This window comes from Dermacentor andersoni, chromosome 1 (genome assembly GCF_023375885.2).
Source record: "Dermacentor andersoni chromosome 1, qqDerAnde1_hic_scaffold, whole genome shotgun sequence".
Classification (NCBI taxonomy): Eukaryota; Metazoa; Arthropoda; class Arachnida; order Ixodida; family Ixodidae; genus Dermacentor; species Dermacentor andersoni.
The window spans coordinates 121,378,838-121,406,049 of NC_092814.1; the positions used below are offsets into that span (position 1 = coordinate 121,378,838).

Sequence of the window (27,212 nt, forward strand, 5' to 3'; positions counted from 1 at the left end):
ATTTATGAATATGGACCAAGTGTGTTTGCGAAAAAGATTTGAGCTGGTTTACTTTCATTTCTATTTATTTATTTATTTATTTATTTATTTATTTATTTATTTATTTATTTGCAGTATAATGATTTGAACAAGACAAATTTCTGAGGTGTCCTACTGTTTCCGCAACAACAACTGACGGTTCGCGCACCTCAAGTTATTCCTGAGATTTCAGGCGTGGAGTCCACATTTGTAGATGCAATAAAACTCACTGAAATTTTCAGTATTCTGAACTACTGTCTTGCTGTGGTATTTTATGATGATGCTGAAGAATGCAGAAAATATGTTTAACACAATTTTCTACGGGTAGAACTGCATGGCGCTTGAATGTATTGGAGAGAGAGAGAGAGAATAAACATTTTTATTGGGTGAATGCAGATTTGGAGAGGCGTCCTCATTCCAGAATGCCTTGAGCTCGGGCCGCGTCCTGGGACCTCGCAATCAGCCGTTGCTGATCCTCAAGGTCGGAGCTGGCCAAGGCTCTCTCCCAAAGCTCGTTAGTGGGGTAAGGGTTCGGAGGATTTAATGGAATCTATTGGATACATTATGCAGAAGGTATACGCATACCGCTCAAAATGAGCTATATATAGCGGTATGCGAAATGGTTTACTTCAAATATACACTGCGGGGCCGCTCGGCACAGCCCATGTATCCCCAACGGTGTCAGCAAACGAGTGTCCACGAACTTACAGAGAATTCAGACTTCTCAGGAAGGGTCCACCATTGGAACAAGTTTGCTGCGCACTTTGCGAAAGCAGGCGAAATGAGGCGAGAATTTCACATAGCATGCGCGCAGGTGGCATCGCTCGCGTCGACATTTACTCCCCCCCCCCTTTCTTTTTCCTCGTTAAAGAAGAAAGAAAAAAAAAAGCTGTCCGGAAACTTTCAATGTCGCCCGCTTATTTTAGCTAGTAACAGACAGAAGAGCACTTCACAAAAGTGCGTTCAAACGAGACGCTCTACTTTCAGCTATAGTTTTGCACCGCAACTAACCAGCTTTAATATAATGATTAATGTCTCGGGTAATGCGTGCCAAAACAACGATCTGATTGTAAGGCACGCCGTAGTGGGGGGCTCCGAATTAATTTTGACCACCTGGGGTACTTTAACGTGTACTAAATCAAAGTACACGAGCGGTTTCTTTTCTTTTCCTTTCTTTTTTTTTTTTTTTTTTGCATTTCGTCCCTGTGAGTATGCGCCCACCGCGGCCGGGATCGAACCAGCGACCTCGGGCTCAGCAGCGCAACGCCATAGCCACTGGGGTAAGGCGGGCTAAGCAGCTTTTTTGAAAAATCCCTCCCGATGCGAAATGCGGCCAAAATGGTACACCAACAGCTGCGCGAATAAAAAAAAAAGTGGAGCCGGAAGTTTTCTGGGGAATACAAACACGGCGGGGGTGCCCGCACTTGCCGCGCGAGATACACGGCGGCATTGCATATTTAGGTGAAGGAATGGTAACTTGGTCCGGTTGGTGAACGTGAAGTTATAGAGTAACAGTGCATGCATGGGACAGGACGTACATAATTAGGAAACGGTGAATTTAGGTGGATTTCGTGCGCAGAGATTTTCGACGAGGAATTGAAGTTAAATTAGAGCGTAAATTGTCGCGTTATCGTCGGCGTTGTGTACCTGCAAACGTTCGCGTGCTACGTATATGGGCATTCATTACATATTCGCAGGTCTCATCTCCGCACCCCCCCCCCCCTTCCCCGCACCCCCACCACCACACACACATACGTTTTACAAGAGCAAAAACTTACATAAGCGAGTAGTCATAAAGTAGGGCTTTCGAACAAATGTGTTCAGCGGCAGAGCATCTGTATCTCTGAGCAGGACGGCACGTAAGGGCGTTTGTTCTGTCGCGCAATGGCGGCGAAGGACGCAGCCTACCGGAACTGTGTCGATATTACTAAACATACCGATGACAATGGGATGCGTAACATCGAATGACCAGCCCAGCGAACGTAGATGCGACTATTAGAAGGACGGACTAATAGACGAGTTGTCGTACCACCAGGAAGCTGCAACGCAGCAAAACAAGGACACGGCAACAGAAGAACAGAAAAGGAACAAGGACGACCACAATCCCGCGAGTTGTATCATCATCTTCTCACCGTGTCCCTCCAACGAGCATGCGCAGTCAGTGAAGGCAGACAAACGAGTCAACATCAATACAGCTGGTATATACCGTCCTTCTCGTTAACGAGTCTCTGTGCAACTGAAGGTACTGATTTGTTACGCCGTCCTCCCGCTCACCGCACTAAGCACGTAACCGCTTAGTGCAGAAGCACGTGCAAGCGGTGCAGAGAAGGCGTAGTTTCCAAGTGGGAGGAGTCGAGCGCGATTCCGTAAGAGCTTGTCTATATAAAAGGTCGCTCGGAATTCATCCTTGGACACTGACCATGGAAGCGGCCCCCGACTTGGACGCGCACTCCACCACCAAGGCGCGCACCGGGAAGCGTGCCAAATCGGTCAGACCGCGAGAGGCTACCGGACCCGCACGGGAAAGCATCCCGGCACCCATGCATCGGCCTCCGCGCTGTGTGTGTCAAAGCAACGCTGCGGCGGTGCCTACGCAATTACCAGCGAGCCACACTGCAATCAAGGGAGACGTGCGAGCGCCCGGTTATTGCAGTTTCGGCGAGGGCGGTCGTGACGAGGCGCTATAGCACGCTCTCCAAGCGACACGCAGTATACCCGCCCCGTTGAGTGCAGACATTGGGCAAACAGCGGAGAAAGGCGCCACCGCCGTAGACGCGCAGCTAACGCGTATACGTGGCGTAATAAACAGTCGTTGGCGGTTCATTTCCTGTCGATGACGCGCGTATACGATAAAAGAGACTTGGAGAAGCTCATATACAGTATGTACTATAGCGCCTCCGTAAAAGGTCCTATGAGGCCGGTGGTATATATCGAGGAAGGCGCAAGAAAGTGCGTCGGCGCTATAGCGCGCGGTCGATGGCGGCCCGTGGTCCGACTGGACTTGTCCGCCGCCGCAGGCTATTGAGTCACGGCCCCGTTGTCTCGGCCCTCGCAACTCGCTTTGATGGCCGGCTGACCCCCTTCTCGCCAAAATAACCCTCGTCACCACGCCCGGCTGCAGCCGACAGCGCAAACAATGGTCCTCAGCGAGCGGAGAACAATCGGCCCACATTGGCGCAGGCTTCACCACTTCCTATATATTTTTTTATTCTTATTTTTTGCGGGAACACGGCGCACTGCGCACGTGCCCATTATAATTCGCTTATGTTTCTTTTCTTCCCCAATACCGCGGGGTTGGAAAATAAAAATTATAGTAAAATACTCCGTCGCGGTGCTAGATTGCGCCGGCGGTTGCATCGCGTTCTTCCAGCCCGCCAGTTTCCTGCTGGTCTAGATGTTACTCCAGCCGCAAAGAGACCGAGCCAGATGCGTGTTTTTCTTTTTATCCTGCCTAACGAAATAGAGAGAGGTAAGAAAAAGAGAAAGAACGTCTGGGGGCCAGGCGTAGGCTTTCTCGGCCGGCCTCCTCCGCTCCGGCGAGAGCCGCTGGACCGAAGACCCCAAGGCCGCCTCTGCATAGCCCGTCGCGGGGCGGTCAGCGGCGGGAACCCTTTCTCGTCGGCTGCATAGCTGCGCCATGAACTGCGGGCACGCATAGCCCATTGCCACTCTTTCCGCACGGCCACCACTTTGCTGGGCTCAGCCAAGGTACTATATTTAGCCCCGACAGGCCACCAGGCCGGAACGTCGCGCGGGTCGCGGCAATGAGCCTCTTGTGTGGGCTTCGTCCCCCACGCGCGGTGTCTTGCATATGGCGCCCCATTTCTGCGTACGAGGTCGCCTGTTCGATTTCCGGCGCTCATGGCGGGCGACGCAGAGTGCGACACTACATGCGACGCGACTGAAAGCTGATTACTCGGTCCGTTGGGGTCGGCTGGAAACTCGGATAGCGGTTCTTGGCTAGTCGTATGTCGTATCGCCTCTAGTGACCTCTACTGGTATAAATTAATCGGAGGCTTCCACTAGATTATGTCCACTATAAGTAGCACCCCAAATACTACAGAGACAACGCTGGAAATACAGAAATACAATCAATCAATCAATCAATCAATCAATCAATCAATCAATCAATCAATCAATCAATCAATCAATCAATCAATCAATCAATCAATCAGTGAGTCAGCCAGCCAACCATGCAGTCAGTTTCTGGAGCCGGGTTCCCTCGCTGGAACTGCTGTATACACGTTCATGGGGGACGCTGTGCTATCGCGGCCTCTGAATTGATTTGGACGATACGGTGCTATTTACGTGCAACGAAATCTGTTCGGCGGAGAATGCTATATGGAGGCAAGGCATGCTGCAATCGGGTGATGCTTCGCGGAAGTGGCTTCCGGCCCACTAAGGTCCTGCACGTATGCACGCCTCGACGCGTGCGAAGATTGCTCGTATGTAATGCACTGCTGGAAACGATTTTTTCTTTGCTCGTGTTTAATCTCGCCAGCCTGGTTTCCTGCACAGATATATATATATATATATATATATATATATATATATATATATATATATATATATATATATATATATATATATATATATATATATATATATATATATATACTGCGAGAGTTCGCAGACACGCTGTCTGTAGATCGCAGCGTCGGATTCTCGGCATCACTGGTGGGGCTATCCAGTGTGCTATTACGTGACGCGCGTACGATATTTGAACACACCCGCTCTACATGCACTCATTGCGTTTATCGCATTTTATAATCTATTTCAATCTCAGGCACGTGCTACAACTTTTGTCTTCGAACCGATCATAATCTGATTTCACAAAGTTGCCTCGCGCCAACATCCCGAGCGCCTGCAGCCGTACCACTCGGATTGACTGGCGATTCATCGGCGGTTTAACGTCCCAACGCAAGACGCGGGATGATGTCGAAGTGGAAGGTTTCAGGTATTTTTTTTATTGCTCAAGCTTTAAAATGTATACAAAGAAATCTAAATACATGGGCGTTCTTTCCAATCCGCCTTTATACTGGAATGCTCTCACCGCGGAGGGGATGTCCGGTTTCACGGATATCACATGTCTAACATCAGCAGGCACGCTCTCATTCTCTTTCTCTCGACCAGACAGCATGATAAACAAGCGCAGCAGCAGGGGATTACACCCCAATGAGCTATCATCAGACCACACGCGACCTCAAGAAACACTGCAGTCACAGGAACGGTGTACAAAAAAACCTCCCAAAGGGACTCCTGAATCTACCGATCGTGAGAGAGAGAGAGAGTGAGAGAACAGACATGTTTATTATGTGAATGTACTTTTGGAGAGGCGTCACAGCCTTTGTGCAGACCTGCTGCGCTATGAAGAATGACTGGAGCACTGGAGCGTGAAAACCATTCCCGCTTCGGCGTGGCCCTTCGTGATCCCGCAAGGCGAGACTTCACCGCTCGCCCATTGCGTTACGCCTTCACAGTATTGCACTTCTGCACACGTTCGCTTGACAACCCTGACCACGCAATACAACCTTATTCCGTGCTCAGTGCGAAGTCCTCTGTACATTTTTAAGGCTGTTGAAAGTTTGCGGCGTCTGTCGCAGCTATCGTCATCATGTTTCCTTGGCGCAAGATGAGGATGGCAGAAAACGACATTTGTCCCCCCGTTCGAGGTCCGCGATGTGTGAGATGTCGTTCCGTCACAGTTTTCCAGCCAGCTACCACTGTCTTTATAGTTTATCTTAGGCCCGTACTCTGGATGTGTTGAGATCATGCATCCCGATACTGGGCGTTGTAAGCGTGGGCCTGACAGCGACCACAAAGTACCGCGCTCGCCTCGCTGTCGTCCCGACAAAATAGAAACACTATAATCGTACGTCTGCTACGATGGAAATAAGACGCCGAGCCGAAATGTTACATGGCACGGCTATGACCGTGAGGTCTGCGACGACACGAAACGGCCCCTGCGACTGCTTCCAGGGCGGTTGCGCTCTTCTTACGCACGCGCTGAGATCGAGTCTCATGGTGCGATTGTCGCGCCCCTCCTTTTGTTCCGCGCGTTTAATTACCGACAGGTTGCTGCGCTTTGTAAGAGCCGCCGTGCGGTCGTTGAACCTGTGACGTTCTTTTGTTCGCGCGAAGAGAGTGTGACGGGTCGTATGTACCCAGCGCGATGTATACACGAGACTCATTGACCCAATTTGGTGCCTCTCTCCCTGTGCTGCGGCTGCGAAAATCGTGTACTTTCGTCGCTAATTCTGCAAGCGCAATATGCAGTGCCGCGGGAAGAGAGTTGGTCGATTCGAAGCGCACTGCGCATGCTGGAGAGATGTATGCTGCACGCATTTTCGCTGTTTTCTTGTTTTTAAATGCGGGTGGCGGTTAAATATTAGCAGGCAAACCACTAAGACGTGCTAACTCATGACATAAGAAAAGAGAGACCGTGCAGCGTGAATCGGTTAGTCTTATTGGGAGAAGCAGACGAGCGACAGCAAGGCGAAGCAGCTATATATAGTCGAAAGTTGGACATTTGAATGCATGCACGGGCACGCAACGATACTGCATGAAATCACGTGCTCGGCTCTGATTTATTCCACAGCCTTTGAGCACGGGAACCTTCTATACGCGGGTTACTAAAGAACAATATCGAAGCACGGGGCGCCTGAGAGAAGCTCCTTGTCGAGCTTCGAAGGTCCCGTAACGCACATGTACAGATGCCGCACGGCATGCGCTATGCTGACTTACGCTCATCGTGTGTACGCAACAGGGTGTTTTAGATTAGGGGACGCAAGCGGCTTGCGTCCCCTAATCTAAAGCTTTCCGGTATACTCTGAATAAATGCGTATACGAGGTCTGCTCAGACAGTATACGAGGTCTGCTCGGACGACCACCATGCAGCGCGCATCGAAGCACATTGCCAAACTTAGGCGCTGCGCGAATAGAGCATGTTAGTAACTTTATGCACACAACCAGACGAATGCTCAATACTTTCGAAGTACTTCAGCCCATTGGTGCTATCGCAAGACAACTTAGAAGCGGTCATACACGCTGCTGAAGGACGCGGACAAACGGCCTGATCGCTGTCCTGATAGACGTTTACTCGCAGAGCGATATCACGAACGAGAGCGACTAAAAAAGATGTATATCAGTGGAAAATGCGTGGACAGCAACATGAACACCGTTCGTGTTGCTGTCCACGCATTCGCTGTGCGCCGTGGACTACAGCACCAAAAAGGCCGCGCCCTCTGCCGACCGGCCGACAGGGAATACACGACGCCCTTCACGGTTCAATACCGGGGCAGACTGTGATCACTGCAGCCGCGCAGGGCGCCCGAGACCCGTTAGGCCAAGCAGGACGTCTGGGGCGGCGCGGAAGGCGGCGGGCGCGGATCGTCGCCGATTTCGGGCCGCGTTTTTATCGCCAGTCCTTCCTTTTCCCAGACAGGCGCACATGCGTCAGCGCTCTCGACGAGCTAGTGCGCCCCGGCGATCGCCGGGCGCCTTTCAGAATATACTAAAAAGTTATCGAAGCGGAAGAAGATTATCGTGCTCCATCCTCCTTCCTAACACGGTAGAAACTGGTTAGTGCCGAGGAACAGAGCGGCCCCGAAGAAGTAGGTCCGCCCGGGTGCGCACAACGCGCGGGATCCTGGAAAGTGGAGCGTCTGCACGCACGATACAGCACGCGCGAACCGGACCCCTTTGTTTGTTAGCTTTCCTTTTCTTTTTTTACCTGTACATTTTGCCGCGCTCCTCTTTTCAGTTTTTTTTTTTTTTTAAAGACAGAGGGGGAAAAGAAAAGGCGCCAGAGCTTCAGTGTAGCGACGTCCGTAAGCGAAGCTGCTGTGTCTTCTCTGATGGTCTTCTGTAGTTACCATTGTTTAAATAAATTAAATTGTGGGGTTTTACGTGCCAAAACCACGGTTTGATTATGAGGCACACCGTAGCGAGCGACTCCGGATTCATTTTAACCACCTGGCGTTCTTTATCGTGCACCCAGGGCACGGTACACGGGCGTTTCTTGCATTTCACCCCCATCGAAATGCAGTGCTATTGTTTGTCTACTACTACGTATATACGTAGCTTGTTCGTTTCGTGAGGCTTGTGTTTGGCGCTCAAGATAACCCTTGGCACAAAAAAAAAAAATATAGGCATCCAGCAATTACTACTACTACTACCACTACAACAACAACAACTACTACTACTGCTACTACTACTACTACTACTACTACTACTACTACTACTACTACTACTACTACTTCTACTACTACTACTACTACTACTGCTACTACTGCTACTACTGCTACTACTACTACTACTACTACTACTAGTAGTAGTAGTAGTAGTAGTAGAAGTAGTAGTAGTTGGAATAGAAGAAGTTGTAGTAAAAATACCAATAAACTGTTTTCCAGATCTAGTTGAGTACCGTACCCCGTTAGCATGAGCTTACGGTTGTAGCTAAGTACTCCCTACAACGAACAAAGTGCCTGTTCTCCTCATTTGCACAATGCAGGTGATTGCTCATGCGAAAGAAAGCTAGGCCTTACCAAAATTATATTGTTATGAGCGACCTCGGCGTAGAGAGCCCCGTCACAGCTTGAGAATCCCAGACGCCAGAAGTTGTTAAGGGCGGCTCTTTTCGGTCGTTTTTTCTTATTTCTTCCTTATTTTATTCACCTTTCCTTTCTTTCGTTCTTTCTCTCGTTCTCATCATCTTTTCTTCAGTATAATTCCACTGAAGAAGCAAACGTGGCTAGATATAACATCTACTTCATCCTTAATTATCCACAAAACTGTGCCGTTCGGCTGGAAAGCTGTGTTTTATGCACCTGCTTAGGTCGAGTTCTCCTTAATATGTATACAGGGTGTCCCATGTAACTTGAGCAAAACTTTAAAGATATGCAAATGCCACGTGACTGGACAGAACCAAGGTAATGTTGTTTGCCGTCGCTTGGAGATACTCCGATTATTTTTTGCGTTCCGCCTACATAATTAGTCTTAATTAAATAATCAACTTATCAAATGTTATAGTAAAATGAAAAATGTCAATGAGGAAATTTTAGAGCAACATGAAAAACTCCCGATACAGCTTTCTGTTGCTTAATGCGTGCTACATAAAAGTGTTTTTCTAATCATGAAGGAAGCCCGAGAATACACGAAAAATTGCCGCGCGACTGGGCGCTCGAGGTACATTGTTCTATATATAAATAACTATATATACCTGCACTATATATAATCTGTTCCTCGTCTTTATTAGTTCTCATTGATGGCAGTATACGTGTTTCCGACACGCCGTGGTTGCTTTGTGGCCATGGTGTTGGGCTGCTAAGCACGAGGTCGCGGGATCAAAGCCCGGCTACGGCGGCCGCATTTCGATGCGGGTGAAATGCGAAAACACCCGCGTACTTACATTAAGTCACGTTAAAGGAGCCCAGGAGGTCCAAATTATTCCGGAGTCTCTCACTACGACGTGCCTCACAATCACATTGTGGTTTTGGCACGTAAAACCCCATAATTTTTATTCGTGTTTCCTCTCACTGGACACTGATGTTCAAATTTACTCTTGTAATGTTCATGTCACCTGAAGAATTATCATCATCTTTCTTCCGCAGGAGAAGCCGCCAGATAAGAAAACAGCGTCATTTGTCCTAGCTCACAGCGCAGGTTCCTGACAAATTGCCCGAAGAAGACCGGCAAGTGATTATGATACTCCGGTCTCTGATGCATACTTTTCGAATGCTCTTGAATAACCTCCACACTCCGTCAGCGCGAAGTGCAATGCAAGTGCTGGGATGCTCTCAATTCAGTACTTGCAAGTCTTGAGTAGGCATTATGGCTCACCCGCAGCATTCTATTTGCACTGAAGTCAAAAAGGCTGGGGTTTCCTTTAACGATATACTGCCACGTACTGCAACGTACTGCTGACGACCAGCGGCTCCTTGGTCTTCACAGGTGACTTCAACGTGCATCACCAGCTATAGGGAAGCACCAAGGTTAGCTTCAGGCAGCAGAATGACGGGAGCCTAACGTATCGGCGGGGCGCTTGCTCAATTGGACTTGACTGATTTCCAGGCGCTTTGCTGCGTGCACACACAGTGTTCCCTCTATCCCGCTTTACTCTTTCTGTTCCCCCTTTCCCCATTGTAGGGTAGCAAACCGGGCGCTCGTCTGGTTGACCTCCCTGCCTTCTATCTCTCTCCCTCTCTGTCCCAAACCAGGACTCGATACAGGATTCGCTATGTGCGAGCTGTTGCGTCGTCGCCGTCCTGACGGCGTCGCCGCGATCTCATCGTCGTCGTTTTTTGTCCTTCGGTGTCGTAGGGCATTAGGTGCTTTAGGTTGCATTTGAAGGGGCGCTAAAGAGCGACACTAACCCTCGTATTCTCAAGCGAACCTCGACTCGAAGCTCTCCCTCCCCTCGACCGAGTTGAGTACAGCGCCGCCCTCGATTGAAGAAGTGGATACACTTCTCAGAAATTGTCGTGGATTGTAAAGGAAGCGCATTGAACACTTCTGTCAGCAGTCGGCGCTGCCACCTACTTTCTTGAGTCGAGGTGCAGTGAGGAGTGTAGGAACAATCCAGAATACGGGGGTAGAATATACGTTGAACTGGCAACGTACTTAAAAAAAAAAACTCGTTTCCACTCAAGGACGGGGAGGGGGGTAATAAATTATTATTGTTTAAATGAAGGGCCAAACTTTCCCTTTCTTGAACTTCGTACCCAGCCCTCATGAAGAGTGAATTCATGTGTTTAAATGTATTTTCTCGTATTCGGATGGGCCAGCTTGGCACAGGAAACGTTCTCGCAAGCTTGCTAGGATGAGTCATTATAGAACGTGACAGTGCAGTCCTTATTTACTTATGAAGGATTAACTACGCGCGATGAGGCTAGCTGTCAGAATATGTGACGTCACTGTCAACTGGCGCAGGAACTTTTGAGCGGCGACGCCACTCGTCTTTCGTTTTTGACTCTTCTCTGGCTTACAAATGCCTGCTATGGCGGTAATAAGCGGCCCTCGGGCTTAGTGTAGAAGCGTAGTGTACTCGTCCTTTTTTCTTTAACCGCGGCAGCAACATTTAGCACCACGAAGCCTCCACATGAGTTCAAACAAATCAGCAAAAGAAATAAATATGACGCGCAAATGCTTCTCGCACATGTGATACGGAGCGTCAAGATGATAAGTTTCCCATGCAGGAACGCGCGCATCCATGGTCGAAGACAAGCGGCGCCATTACGCATCTACAGACGTAAAACGGGTGTTGGGCAACAGGCGACCCCGCCGCTGAAGCAATGCTTCGCGGAATACTCGTCGGGTTCTTTCTTTATTTCTTTTTTTATTTATTTACCCTGCCTCAATATACCATTGCGGGAAGGAGCAATATCGCGCAGGAGATACGCGCAGCGTGTGCGGCGGCCGCAACACCTGGCGCCCCGCGGAACCCGTCCTGTCCTTGTGCGCGCGATGATGTCTCATGACACGTCGGCACTCACTTGCACGAAACGGGGCGACGACGCGTGTACTGCTTCTCCTGCCGTCACCGTGCAGTCACACTCAATTATTCCCACGTAATTCGGGTCACCGTTTCTTTCTCTTTTAGTTTCGCCAGTGGTGGAAAAAAATGACGATTTGAGAGGGTTGCATCTGTAGGGGGGTGGAAAAAAAAACACAGGGGCACTATGGGTGGAGAACGCAGGAACGGGGTGGAGAGTGAGAAAAAATAAAAAGGTTATCGGGCTCATATCTGATTTATGCGCTTACGCCTGCTTGCGTTTTTTCTTTCTTTTTTTTTTCTTTCTTTTTTTACGATTGCCGTTCCCGTAGGTCAAACTAAATGTCTTCGAGTCACTCCCATCCTATAGCGTTAGGCGAAGTGCTAGCGTTGAACGCGCGGAATGCATCGCACTATGTAGAGGTATTACCTCTCGTCTACCTATAAGTGTCCCCCTTGCTTTTTACTCTGGACTCATCATTGAAAGCGTGCTCGATTGGAACCCGGCGCTGTAGCTAGCTCGAGGTCGCGGGTTCAATCCCGGCCGCGGCGGCCATATTTACGTGCGGGCGAAAGGCAAGAACGCTCGTGTACATAGAATTAGGTGCGCGTTAAAGAACCTGAAGTTACTACTGCATGCCTCAAAATCAAGATGGCTTTGGCAAATAAAATGCAAGAATTTATTTCAGGTTAGTGCTCGATTAGGCGGCCGGGCAGCGCATGCTGCACACGCGACACTTCGTCAATCGTGCGGTGCTATCATGCAGCCATGTTAAATCTACCTCCTCCCTCCCGCCCTTTTTCTTTCTCTCCATTTCTGTTTTTACTGATCAGCCCGGGAACGTGCTCTCCCGTCCAAACAAATTCCAGTGGTGTATTCCTTATTCGATAAGTTATCATGCGCATTCTGGAGGAAAATACAAGAATGTTACGCAGAAAGCTTATAGAAGGATTATAGAAGATTATAAAGAAGAGAAGAGAGAGAAACGAAGAGGGAAAGGTAGGGAGGTTAACCAACGACGTGCCCAGTTGGCTACCCTGCACTTGGGGAGGGGGAAAGGCGAAGAAGAGATAAGCAGAGAGAAGAAAAATAATGAAGAGTAAGTCATTCACAAAGTCAGTCACAGAGGAACCTCCACTGTCACAAGCGTTCATACAATCCAGTGTTTTTCACGAAGTGCAGAGGGGCTTTTGTGACCTTTTGCATGCAAGAATGCATAGGCCATGCCATGGCCTCATGGTCCAAGGATCTTTTCTTTCGAGAGCGCTCTATTATCTAGCAGGTTGAGTGTAGCCCCTAGAGTACGTCGTTGAGTATCAAAGTATGGACAGTGACACAGAAGGTGCTCTAGAGTCTCATCGCACGTACCCGCACAATGTGCACACCGCACTGTTGGACATTCCTATTAGGAACGAATATGAATTTGTAAATGCGTCGCCCAACCACATGCGACACAGTAACGTTGTTTCGCGACAAGAAGAAGAAGAAGAAACTATTAAAGAATAGTCCGGCAGTTCTTGCTGTGGTGGCCTCAGGTGACGGCTCGAAGTCCTTGGACTCGAGCGGCATCTTCGGCTTGCCGGACGGCCCAGAGCTGGTCTCTGGGCCTTTAAGCCGCTCTTTAAGCCACACGAAAGAAATCACGCATTTCTGGCGTTAAAAAAAAAAAAGAAAAGAACGTGCGTCCATATTTTTGTATTCTCGTGTTCCAGCACTATTGAATATCGCACAGGCAGAACTGTTATTAGGGTTGGTGCTTTGGAAAACTAGTAATTCGCTTTCATTGGACGAACCAGCATCACCTGCGCGCGGCTCCAGTTAGAGAGAACGTGATTTTCCAAGTGCGCTTGCGAAGTCGCAAATAACCGCGCCCGTACGCGTACACGAGACAAAGTTCATGCCCTCGAGGCTAGAATTACTCGCAAAATGTTCTTGGCGCACACCCTAATATTGGGACTTCTCTGGCGCACGGCGTAGCTACATGATGAAAGAAAAAATTAACCATAATACCAACGCTTGAAGGGCCGGTACACTGGGCGAGCTGAACGTGTATATAGTGACTGGGACCATAGCGCTTAAGCGATGCGGATAAGAAAGGAACGGACGGTGGCGCTTGTGTACATTTATCAAATCAGCTACCCCAGAAGTCTGTATAGTATACTCCTGTATATAGTCAGCAGCTCACAAAACGACTATAACGTGGTTTAAGCATCGCTTGTCCCGTCTTTCTTTTTTTTATCATGTTCCCTTCGCCAACCTCTGCCTAACGATGGTATCATCACCATCATCATCATAGTCGTGTCCACAGCAGCACGGAGGCCGCTTCCAGATGGTGTATATCACTGTGAATAAAAAAAAAAAAATATTACACCCGCAAGGGCGTTTTTGTGAGTCTACATATAGTATAACTCACACCCTTTCACCGACAGACGTGGCCTCATCGTTGGTCTCGTCATTTTATTCTTCTCGCTCGCTCGTTTTGCGCGCTGCTCGCTGTGTGGATAACAAAGGTCGCGAGACGGCCTTTCAAACGCGCTAGAATAACAACACCTGTGAAGTACGATGAGAGAAACACGCAGAGGTCGTGTACAAGAGGTTGCCGAAAGCAGTGCTCAGGCCTTGCATTCCAAGGCCAGGAACAGCTAGAGATAAATGGGTCGCATGGGCGGACACGCTTTCGATGGTTAGTCTTGTTTTCAAGGCTGGCGCCAGCGGTCGCCACATCATCTTTGCTCCGGCACCTGCAAGCTGTTAGCTAGCATCACCTAAATAATTTATTTCAAAACAAAGCTTTCTTTGCATATACCTCTGCGATTACGAGGTTATGAACAGTCGTTAAAGGTTCTCTCCTTCTGCGTACAGGGTCCCCAGCGCGCGCGCCGCGAGTCAACAGGGTCGGCAAATAATGTTGATTGGATTGGATTGGAGGAAACTTTATTTATACCTGCAGTTGGGCGCTCGCGCGCCCTGACGAGGGCCTACGTCATCCTCGAAGAAATGCCGCACTCCAGCTTAATTGCGCCACGTTCTTTTTTCTCTCCGATTGCTCCTCCGTCGTTCCTCGCTCTTATTTCCCCGCCGCCGCGCACACAAGCGGGCCGGAAATGCGCGCTGGTACGGGGCACAGGCGGCAGCAGCGGCAAGGGGGGGCGGACTCGGCCGAACCACTTCCGCCCGGCGTCCGCAGTGGGACGTGGCGAAAGGACGACACGCACAGTGGGCTGCTGTTGAACAAATGGGGACACGTTCAGACAGTCGGGCGATGTGTAATGAACTCCAACATCACTGTGGCCGGAAAGAGTTACGCAAGATAACGGGGCGGGGAGAGGTCCTTATCTTCTTTTTTTTACCCTCCTTGATCACTCAAATTCGGCGGAAATCCGCAAAGAGAAAAAAAAAAGAAATCATCAAATTGGTCATTCACCCGAAATTAGGGGGTACACAAAAACCAATGTACAGGTTTTTCTCAGAAAGAAATGTTTGCAGTCGAAAAAAAGTAAAACGGCCTGGCACGGAGTTGGATACGATACACCAACGCATATTCAGGAGCTGTCGCTCTGCTATCTGAGCTAACGGGTAGGCTATAGCAGATGGCAACTCGAACCGCAGGAACACTGAGTAAGCACATGATCTCTGCATGCGGAAGTGCGCAACGTGGCGAGAGTTTCGTTCGACGGGAAATCACGTGAACAATGCGTCGCTGTGAGGTACACCGGCGCTATTACTCATCGTCGCAAAACGCATGCGGAGATGAGATACGTAAGTAATACTAGTCCTCGAGCATTCGGGAATACGCTCAGAGATGGACAGCTCCACAGAAACGTAGCGAATCGGGAAGGAACACGGGGGATTTTGTGCGAGCAAAGAATTAAGGAGTAGGTGAAAAGGCGCACTGTACACAACGTGTAGACGACGGGCTTGTTCCCGGCGTATATACTATAGAGTTTTTTTTTTTTTTAAGCATCACCGAATATTTTAAAAATGCCTGTGGCAGATAGCACAAATCTAACCCTTGATCTACATTACTAGATGAGGCGACCATTATTTCTGCTAGAAATCAAAATGCTTAATTGGATAATTAACGTAGTTACGCCAATCCACTTTTCAATTAGTCATTTTACGGCACAAATATTCATCCACGAATTGTAGCTGGTTCGCAAGGCGTATCAGCTTGGAACGAATTCTCAAGACTGCCCCACTTTCGAGACATTAATTTTCAACGTGTCCGACGAAATGCATTGGCGTTCCAGTTACTTTTGAGCGTCAGTGCATAAGATATCGTTTTCTTAAAAAGTGTAATTGGGACGCCAATGCATTTCGTCGGACACTTTGAAAATTAATATCTCGAAAGTGGGGCAGTCCTGAGAACTCGTTCCAAGTGAATACGCCTTGCGAACCAGCTACAATTCGTGAATGAATATTTGTGCCGTAAAATGATTAATTGAAAAGTGGATTAGCGTAAATACGTTAATTATCCAATTAAGCATTTTGATTTCTAGCAGAAGTGATCATCTCCTCATCGAGTAATTTAGATCAAGGGTAAGAATTGTGCTATCTGGCACAGGCATTTATAAAATATTTGGTGCAGCTTTAAAAAAAAAAAGAAACCTTATATACAGCGCCGCGCGGCGGGGGTAGAACGAATATACATGCACATTTGATGACTCGGCTGAATCTTTCACGCGTATATATCGAATTCGCGGGTTTGTCTTGACGAATATCAACAAGGTACTGTACATGTGGCCTTATACTTGAAGACGAGTTTTATACCCCCGCTGCTTTAGGCGAGCTGTGTTTCCATTAGTCAACTTTCATCATTGCCGCCGTCATTTACATTCTTCATGTAGTCAAACGACATCGTTAAACGCGAGCCTAGCGACGTAGGTCAAGAAGTTTGCCATTCGACATCTGACATTCATTTGTTGCCTTCGACGCTCTTTTGAGGAGCAGTACTTGCTTCGTGCTATGGAAAGAAGAATGATGGGTGTAATGTTAAGGGATAAGAAAAGAGCAGATTGGGTGAAGGAACAAACGCGGGTTAATGACATCTTAGTTGAAATCAAGAAAAAGAAATGGGCATGGGCCGGACATGTAATGAGGAGGGAAGATAACCGATGGTGTATTAAGGGTTACGGACTGGATTCCAAGGGAAGGGAAGCGTAGCAGGGGGCGGCAGAGAGTTAGGTAGGCGGATGAGATTAAGAAGTTTGCAGGGACAACATGGCCGCAATTAGTACATGACCGGGGTAGTTGGAGAAGTATGGGAGAGGCCTTTGCCCTGCAGTGGGCGTTAGCAGGCTGCTGCTGCTGCTGCTGCTGATGATGATGATGATTATGATGACTTGCTTCGTTGTGCAAATTTAACCGTGTCAATCAATCTCGCTGACACGAGCGTGTAGTTTCGGTCAGCCAGCCGGTCGTCCGGAGCTCATCCGTTGACAGCGCCTAGGGTGTGTTCTGCGTGCGCGGTTTTCGTCAACTGAGCTTACTTTCTTCGTAACGTGTCTCTCTCACGGTAAAAAGTCGAAGGCCGCGCACGGCCTTCGACACGGCGCGCAGGTGTACCTGCGCGCAACGGGAACTGCCATGCACGTCAACGTGCCACCGGATGGCGTCGATGGGCCAACGTGTGGCGCACGCTAACCGACCCCTATACGCTCTGCAAGCCAAGCGGGCAGGGTCGGCAGCCGATCCGCCCGGCAGTGAGGTACGATGCAAAGCGCGCGACATGGCGGTGGCGTGAAGCGGCCTCATCACGCGATGCCCGGCCTCGAACACGACGCAGGGCGCTGCTGACCACAATGCTCCGGCCACGGCTGGCAAGTGCACGATGTTTTCAAAAATCTGCTCGCACATGTGTGGCAGAGCGTTGCTTAAGCTGTCATGAAACACGGACGCCTGCTGCGTTTGCTGGTCTTGCGACCTGGGATCTCGAGGGATCCTTTGACAACAGCCAAAGCTGTTCGTGATGCAGTATACAATACGAGGCTCGTTTGCCGCGCAGGCAGCTACAGAATGCCGGCATCTCATCTCGAAAGAGACTTCTCACGAATAGGATTGTTGAAACCTCGGTCATGCGGTGCTTGTGCGTTGTGGGATTTGAAAAGAGTGCGATTCAAGGAGAAGGGAGGGGGGCGGGCGTGTTTGTGTGTGGTAGAAGGGGAGGGGCAAGCTTGGCACCCCCTACCCAACAGCATGCACAATGGCCGACAACTAGAGTCAATGAAAAATTGATAATTCTAAATCGGGTGATCGTTCCACGCGATATATTGTTTATGCAGTATCGTTACAAGTGAATTTGCAGGTGTAGATTTGCAGGTGTAACCGTTTGTAACCCGCCGTGGTTGCTCAGTGGCTATGGTGTTGGGCTGCTGAGCACGAGGTCGCGGGATCGAATCCCGGCCAGGGCGGCCGCATTTCGATGGGGGCGAGATGCGAAAACACCCGTGTACTTAGATTTAGGTGCACGTTAAAGAACCCCTGGTGGTCGAAATTTCCGGAGTCCTCCACTACGGCGTGCCTCATAATCAGAAAGTGGTTTTGGCACGTAAAACCCCATAATTTTTAACCGTTTGTATGCATAACGTTTGCACCCAGTAGTGCAAAGCTTCTTGGTAATTTGAAAGACGAGAGAGGAAGTTGAAAAGGGCAGAAAAAATCTATGGGCACTTTGCTGATCTAAACTGCGATAGCCGAAAGCCTATCTATGACTGCCTCGGTTGCTGTTGTCTGAACTGCTCTGCAAACGGACGCTGCGGTGGCCGCGAGCATGGGATGCAATCACAGCCATATGGCTGCAAGGTTTTGTGCGCGCACCCCCACGCGCATGTCCGTGCTCTCCCACGCGCCCACTCGCACAGCGCTACTGGCATGGCGCCTCCTCTCCTTGCTCCCCTGGCCGGTGATCACCGCTTTACTGCGTCCCCCACGACTGCGCCCGGACACTCATGAGCCACTAATGGCTTACGCCTTAATAAAAGGGGAAGGGGGAAGGGAGGAGAGGAGTGGTGAAGGTCGAGTTTGGTGGCATCTAATTTCGAATATGCGGGTCGGCTTTTAGTATAGTAACTCTATTCACCAAACCAAAACGTTGTTACGACTAAAAGTTGATGCACGATAGTCTACGCTGTAAGAGCGTTTGCGCCGGCAGGTATGGGAAGGGTTCGCTTTTTCCTGCTCTACCGTCCAGAAATTTGCCTCAGCTGTGCGTCGCGCTAATTGCCGCTACGAGGTGGGGCCCCCCAACCAATCATCATTATCATCATCACTGGCAATTCCATGTGGATATGCCCAAATAAAAAACTCCGCCATCAACGATGTGCCATACTCACTGCGTTGGTACTTCTGCCCATTTATTGTGCAACCTACCCATATGTTCTGCCCATAGCCCACATACGTTTTCCTTGATTCGCGCTAGAAGTGACACCTTTTCTTTTATCTGCCGTGCTGGCTCAGTGGTTCTGCTGCTGAGAACCCGCTCGAGTGTTCTAGTGAGGGCGAAATGTAAAAACGCTCGTGTGCTAATATTTGGGTGCACGTCAAAAAATTCCAGGTGGCCAAAATTAATAGGAAGTCCTTTACTACGGCATCTCTCAAAGCCTCACTCAGTGTTGCTGTGGGACGTTAAACCCGACGAATGAATGAATGAATGAATGAATGAATGAATGAATGAATGAATGAATGAATGAATGAATGAATGAATGAATCAATCAATCAATCAATCAATCAATCAATCAATCAATCAATCAACAAATTTTATTTTATCATGGTGCGTTTTTTTTTAATTTTTATTCCTGAACATGACACCCATTACGACCGCTGTCTTTTAATACAGTTCTGTGATTTATTTTATTCTACGCTTTCTTTCTTCAGTGTGCTTGGCAGGGTGCGGTGTGATTGGTTCTTTGTAGAAATACAGCAGTATGCACAGGTTTATACATTAAACGGGCAAGCTGCTCAATCTACAGGCTCAGAATTTTTCAGAAAAAGGAAAGTAAGACAAATTAGCTTATAGTGCTCCTCAAATGAGACGGCAACTTTGTCGTACGCTGAGTGTTTAAAAAAATTGCGCACGATCACAACATGACAGAAATTGTCCTTTCTCATTGAAGTTGACAGTGTGTGCCGCGGAGTTCTGCCGCGCGCAAACAACTTGGTCGGTTCATGAGCGATGTTTCGCGTCTCTGTCGCAAGAAGGCGAGCGACATCTCTGCGAAGCGCGGCAAACCCCTGCAGAGTGCCGTTACCGGAAGGTGGCGTGTGACTCGCGCATGTGAGTGACGCGAATAGTTGCGAAATATGACATTGTGCGGGGAAGCAAATATGATGACGATGATGGAGGAGGAGGAGTATGCTGCAGGCGGACCTATCCTAGCAAAAGCTGTCGGCAACTCCACTGCCCGAGCGCCGCTTATCAAGTGCAGTAGAGTCTGAAACACGTCACGTCACGTGCGTGGAAGACTAACGGCGAGCACGGATTTGGAAAGGGCGCAACATGCTGCTCGCCATCCATTCCACCTCGCCCTGCTACCCCGCCCCACACATCTCACCATTCACACTCCAGCTCTGCATCGTAGAAGAAATTGGGGACGAGCCGGTACACCTCCTTCCTAAATATCCAGTGGGAGCAAAATATCACTTTAGTTTGTATGTGGGGCAGTCTTGAACTTCAGCCCACCTACTGACATTCTGCGTCATATTCAGGACACTCCAATAAATAATGGTCGACGTCACCAGGAGCTTCGCAGTGCACGCACGACGATGACGCGCTCAGGTCCTGTCTTGCAAAGCGCTGACCCTGTATGTATGCGTTAAAAAGGGCGCGCCTTCAATTCTAAGGCACTTAACAAAAATGAAAGCAACAGTGCAGTGTGCTTCGTAGGTGTCAGCAGAAATAACCCTTTGTGGCGCAACGCCGCCGCTGAACTCACTCCCTGCATCAAGATCTGCTGGCACGGGGAAGAATGCACTGTGAGCTCGGACTTGAGCGACTCTTCCTACACGCAGCTAACGGCAGACATGCCGGTTAAAAAAGCCGTTAATTCTTGCGCATTCATACACGTCATAGGCAAATCTAGCTGAGGCCAATCCGTGCAAAATGAGAACGAGCAAAGCAACTTGTTAATAATAATAATGATAACAATAATAATAATTTGTGCCGCCATGGAGTGCTGCGGGAAACGTGTTACAACAGGTGAACATTTCAGTAATGAGGCCGCAGTGTTTTTCTTCTTGTTCTTGGCACTCTGAAGATCTACATGCACCGACATTTAATATAACCAAGTTGTAGCATGCATTTATGGAATACTTTCCAACTAAAAGTGGATCATCATCTAACACCAGCTAGGAACGTGGTGCCCCACGGTATAGGGTGTCCCAGATAACGTTAGCCAAGCTGTCCAACAAAAAAAGAAGAAGAAGAAAAGTGAGAGAGAGATTTGAAAAGCACAGTGCAAGATACGGTTTTAAGACCTACGGTGTTCGGTCGTCAGACCTCTGACGACCAAACACCGTAGCCATAGAACTTATAACTGTATCTCACACCGTTATATTTCATTGTTATTTTTTTCGTTGAACAGCTTGGCTAACGTTAGCTGGGACACATGGTACATCTTGTGCTTATTGTGTGAACATTTATAGAGCGAAAGATAGAGGAGCGAGCTTGAAATGTGCAATAATGCTAATTTTATTTTAAAGCGAAGCTTTCTTTGCCTCTTCCTTTGACTTTCCTACTGCTGCTGCTGCTGCTCCTGCTGTTGCTGCTGCTGTCTGGTACGCCGCGTCGGAGGGTGGTTCAGAGCGTGTGTGTACATGACAGGAGCGCGGCAGAGAGGAAAGGCGACGCGATAAACGCGTTTGGACATTTGCAATACGTCGAATGTGCACAATGCCCTCTGGAGCTCCCTGGGCGTCGCCACATTCGCCTCTTGACAGCTGTGATTGCAGAAACTGCAGCGCCTACCTTTCTACTAACGTGCAAGCCCAGAGGGAAGCTATAGCAGGATACAAATTAAAGAAAAAAAACAGCAGTTGGCAACCAAGGCACACGGACCGCGTGGGGTTGTGTTACTCCGTTAACCAATCACAGAAGCAAACGAAGTCGTCGTCATGTAAAGCTTTCAAAATGGCGTTGTACTTGATACCTTCGGAGCGTCTGCTGTATTTGAAGGGTCTTTTCATCGGCGGAAGCGATGAGGTGTGCAACAGACAGGGACAAAGTGTATGGAGTCTGAGCATTTCACTCTTCAAAAGTCCACGGTACAGTTCATTTCACTGCTGAGTCCGTTTTACTGATGAAACTTCAGTGCCAACTGAAGTGAAACGACAGTAAATAGTTGCATCGAAGCAAGCGTTTTATGTCAGTTTAATAAAGAATTAGGCTTTCGCCATTCCGCTATAATAGACGAGTAAAAACGTACAAAAATTACGCGCTTATAATCTTATTTTTGTGGTTACCGCCTAATTTAGGTAACAGGGAAAGTTTGAAGTACGAACTATTTGCAGCCTTGCGGAGGAACAGTGGCTAGCGGTAATGAGGGCGTGGGCGGGGCTTCACTGCAGACTTGAATTGTATCCAAGTATAGATAAAATGGTAGAGTGGAGGAAAGAGAGGAGGCAGAGAACGGGTAGCACCGACGCAGTCGCGAAAAGAGTGCATAACAGCCTTGCCACTCTTCGCTCGCAGTTACCGTACAAGAGGGAAGGGCACGTGACTTCGCCGGTGATAGGGAAAAGGTGACGTGAGAAGGCAAGGAAACGCTGCTACCATAGACACAACAGCGGTTGTGAGCAAACTGGATAAATTTAAGTTGAAGGTATGGCACGGTATGTTTCTTCTATTTCTGAAAAATGAACACCACGCAAATTTGTCAAGCTCTCAACCTATGCAAGTTGTGCAGGAGCATAGCCGCATTAAATCACACCGTAGGGTCTAGGCGACGTGAAGGAAGCGGTCACACGTCAAATCAGGGCTTCTGTGCACGCCTCGGTAGCTTTGCGGCTATGGTATTGCTCGATGCCGTGGGTTTTATCCCTACCGCGGCAGCCGCATTTTGACGGGGGCGGAAAAAAACCCGCTCATGCGCTTAGATTTTGGGACACGTTAAAGAACACCATGGTGTCAAAATGAATCCGGAGTCCGCCACCACGGCGTGCCTCATAATACGATTGTGGTTCTGGCAGGTACAGCCCCATAATTCAATTAAAGTTTAATACTTCTGCCACGATGCGATGTGCCATGTGAGGCAATGAATATACTCAACCCTCTCAGAGGTTATGAAGCATGGCGGACAACAATGTTTCAAGCAAACACCTCCCCCCGAGTGTTCTGTGTACCACGCAGAGAAAGACCAGAGGTGCACGCAAGGTAACGTTTAACATGAACTCACCACTCTCGCATTGGACTAAAAGTTGAAGAAATTAAACATACGCCGTCAACATCGCCGCTAATTATCGTCAATCAGAGCAAACAGCTCAGAAAGCTTCGCTTACATCGATTCCCACAGTGCGTGCGATCCGCACATTTCTTCTTTCTTTTTTTAGTACTTGGCTTTTGTGCCATCGCCCAAGCTACAGGCGATGATGTGTTGTTGAGCATTAAACAACCCAACCTGCATACAGCCTGCGTATGACCTGTACTCCGATGACTTAATTAAAAGCCTTGCATGTGACTCCACACTTGTTCTGCCAGCTTGATATAGACACAAATCATGACATAAGAGAGAGTGCACAAGCGAGAGAAAACGTAACGAAGTAATATAACCTCGGAAGAAGATACGATGGCTTAATTTATTAGCCTCTAAACAAACTAACAAAGAAACGCAAGAACGCAGTTACGAAGTTGATTATCCCTTGCTTTTAAAAATGCAGTATAACAAGGCAGTCGTATAGATAAAAAGAAGTACAATAGCACCAAGGAACCAGCTCGCGGCATTGGGTGTCACTGAGAAGTCGAGGGAAGAGGTGGTACGTATAAGTGAATCTTAAGGAAGGTCAACGAGTCACGTGCCAGCTTGTCAGCCTAATTCCGAAGTTCCATTGTTTATATTTTTTCTCTGACTTTTTTTTCTCGTTGTCGTACGCTAGTTTGTACGTCCTCTATAGTTTTGCAAGACTGAAGTTCTTCACAAAGACCCCGGAACACCAGAGAGCTCCTCTCCACTCCCTTACAGTGCCTACGTCACCAATGTAAAGTACCGCATCGAACAGTTCCTCCACCAAAGATTTGCTCACTCTTATCCTTGAGGCCTTTCGACAAACAGTACGCCGTATTCACAAAATTCTATTACGCGAGAATTGTTCGCAAGAGAAAATTTTAGCCAATCTCGATTCTGGACATATCATTAGCGAAGGGGGCCCTGCCAATGACAAAGAACACGAATAAAACGCTTTGCGAATTGGTCCCCATATTATCTATCACTTTGTAGCGAAAACAATGCATCCCGTTGCCTTCAACGAACCGGTCAGATATATTTTTCATGGCAAGCACCAGCAGCAAAGTTAAGGCATGGCTGATGGCAGCTCGGGATATCACAAAGGATGTTACATTTTGCAGTTTAAATATTCGCACAATACAACGTCGACAACAGCAGAACTTGCGACTCTTCAAGGTGCACTCAAGTACGTGCTCCAGCAGCCACCGAATCGGTGGGCCATTTTCTGCGATTACAAAGCAGCCCTAATAACTCTGCAGTTTGCCCTACGTCATGGTTTACACGAGCAGCTAGTGTACGAAATAAGGCACGCTCATAATCACGCGCTCGATGAAGGCCACGACATTGTATTTCAATGGTTGCCAAGCCATTGCGGAATTGTCGGCAAGGACAGCGCAGATGAAGCTGCGCGTTCGGCTCACCAAAACATCAGCGGGTTCCTATACCACTTTCAAGAACTGATGCTGCGCGACAACTTCAATCACTTACTCACCACATCACACTTCTATATACGATGGAATTCACCGGATTTCACCAACTCACGCACTCTCTCGACCCTAACTTGCGACTTCGCCTGCCACCTGGACTCTCCCGTCGCGAAACAACTTTACTGTGTCGCATGTGGTTGGACGACGCATTTACAAATTCATATTCATTCCTAATAGGGATGGCCAACAGTGCGGCGTGCAACTTGTGCTGGTGCAATGTGACTCTAGAGCACCTTCTGTGTCACTGCCTATCCTTTGACACTCAACGACGTACTTTACAAGCGAAACTCAACCTGCTAGACAATAGAGCGCTCTCAGAAGAAAAGGTTCTTGGACCATGGCCTATGCGTTCTTGCATGCAAAAAGCCCCAAAAGCCCTTCTGCGTTTCTTGAAGGACACTGGATTGTGTGAAAAAAAAATTATGGGTTTTACGTGCCAAAACCACTTTCTGATTATGAGGCACGCCGTAGTGGAGGACTCCGGAAATTTCGGCCACCTGGGGTTCTTTAACGTGCACCTAAATCTAAGTACACGGGTGTTTTCGCATTTCGCCCCCATCGCAATGCGGCTGCCGTGGCCGGGATTCGATCCCGCGACCTCGTGCTCGGCAGCCCAACACCATAGCCACTGAGCAACCACGGCGGGTCGGATTGTGTGAATGCTTGTGACAGTGGAAATTCCTCTGCGACTGGCTGTGAATGACTGACTATTGTTTTTCTTTTCTCCCCTTGTCTGTTGTTCCCTTTTTCCCCTCCATAAGTGTAGGGTAGCCAACCGGGCACGTCCTTGGTTAACCTCCCTACCTTTCCCTCTTCGTTTCTCTCTCTCTCTTGCCTTACAGTGCTCTAATACAATGCATACGCTGTGAGAGAGTGCACCACAGTTGTCTTCCCCTGGGTAGCGTTTAGTGTATCCGTGCTGTTTGCTTTTGAGCGCTACGGAAGGATACAGAACCGGGCCGGTCAGTGAGCCCTCGTCCTTCTGTGGCACCGCGCCTTCTGTACAGAGACTGGGAAGATCCTCACATTGTGACGCATAATACCACTTTGTTTCGATATTCCCAGCGTTCCGTTTCACCACCAAACCGTGCCAAGCATTAATATGACATCAGCCTATCAGAAACTATCAGACTATCAGTTGTGGCAGCGCGGAAGCGGCATTTTCCCATTTCTGTATAGAACGCTTGAGCGGCGCGCTGCGAGGCTAAGAAAGCGATATTGTTGCGTTGCTGCTCGGCATGAGAGACGACGCTTGAGAGAAGCCGCAGCCCGTGCAGTGTACTCGAGCGCTCTAGAGAGCAGTGTGAACGTATATGCCACACACGCGGCCTGTGATTCAGCAAGGGTACGCATGCTATGAGTTCCGACAAGTTTCCTTGGCGGAATAATCCGACATCAGCTCTCGACTCGAGAAAGCCGTAAGAAATATACATGTCACACCATACCTAGCTTGAAGAAGACAAGTCCACTTGTTGACACGTTGGCTCCTGCTTTCACCTTGTTCTCGTTTTGCTCACCATGCCTAGCTGTTAGACGCAGACCTCGAATAAAAGGCTCAAATATTCTCGCAGTGATTAAAACTCGTAAACCATCGTCATAAGGCGAACAGGTCTTTAAGCCTTGCAATATGACGATTTTTCAGACACGCGTGTACGATCATGGAAGGCATGGGAAAGAGGAGGAACTGGGAAGAAAGGCTCAGCTGTTCGAACGGGGTGCAACATTCGCCAGAACTAAGAAGGGGCCCTGCAGTGCGTGACTCACCGGGGGTGGCAGGAGGTCCCTGCCGATGGAGCCCAGCTCACTAGCCGGGTAGTCCATCTGCGCCATGCCAGCGGCGGCGGCAGCAGCTTCCTGGGCCTTGTCCATGGCAGCGATTGTGTGTGTGATGTCGCACCTGCAGCGAACCGACTGGAGCTGGCCGAGGCGGCGGGGGCCCGTGACGCCGTCCAAAGTAGGACAGTGCACTCGCAGCCAGCCAACCAGGTTGAACGCCGCCCGCGAGAGCGCGACCCGAGGAAAGCCCCATTTTGTGCCTTCCCTCGCCGCCGCGGCGCGCCTCGGCGCCTTTGTGGGCCCACGACACCGTGTGTCCGGCTTCGCTGGCGCGGACACGCACAGCGCGGTGGCTGCCAGCATGGAGCGCACGCCGAGCGACCCTCGCCCCGCCGCCGACGCACGACGCGAGGAAGCCAAGGAACCCCGCACGCCCCAAGAGCAGCCGCGAATGCAGCGTGCATTGCGCCGCCGAGGACTTCCGAAAACGCGGCACCAACAGGGCAAGGCGCTCGCGAACGCGTGCCGACCGAGTCTTTCAGTGTCGCAAGAGAATCCGTGTCCCACGCGGCTTGTTTCGCTGGCCGGATGCGGCAATTTCATTCACGCAACCTCTTGCTCGCCATACTTTTCTGTTTGTCTCCTAAGCGGAGAGTGAACTCTACAATTTACGTAATTTAGGAAACAACGAAATGGCACACCAAATCATAGTGAGTGCGAGCAACAACCGTGCATTATAGTGCTCGAACATGCAGACGTATCCGTAAGCATGAACCATGCCCTAAACGGAGCCAACCCAGGTTGTAACAAGGGGGAGGAGTAGGAGGTTTCGACTCCACCGAAACCATCACTGCGGTGACGTGCACGTGCTATTAAGCACAACTTACATATATTTGCTTAGAATTATATGTCAAAATGTAAACGTATAATATGTTTACGGTATTATGTCAGCGATGTCAAACCCTCTTCCGAAAATAATTCCTTTATACGGCCCGGGATCCAACTAG

The 27,212-nt window shown here is 49.0% G+C and overlaps 1 protein-coding gene across 1 annotated transcript in view; it reads right to left on the reverse strand.

The window, feature by feature from the left end:
• The window catches only part of LOC126544027 (uncharacterized), a 65,057-nt gene extending 38,474 nt beyond the window's left edge, over positions 1 to 26,583 (reverse strand). Inside the window, exon 1 of the mRNA XM_050191214.3 lies at positions 26,194 to 26,583. Coding sequence (XP_050047171.2) covers positions 26,194 to 26,568 — 375 coding nt within the window. The 5' untranslated portion in view covers positions 26,569 to 26,583. The remainder of the gene's footprint in view (positions 1 to 26,193) is intronic.
• Between the last annotated feature and the right edge of the window lie 629 nt (positions 26,584 to 27,212).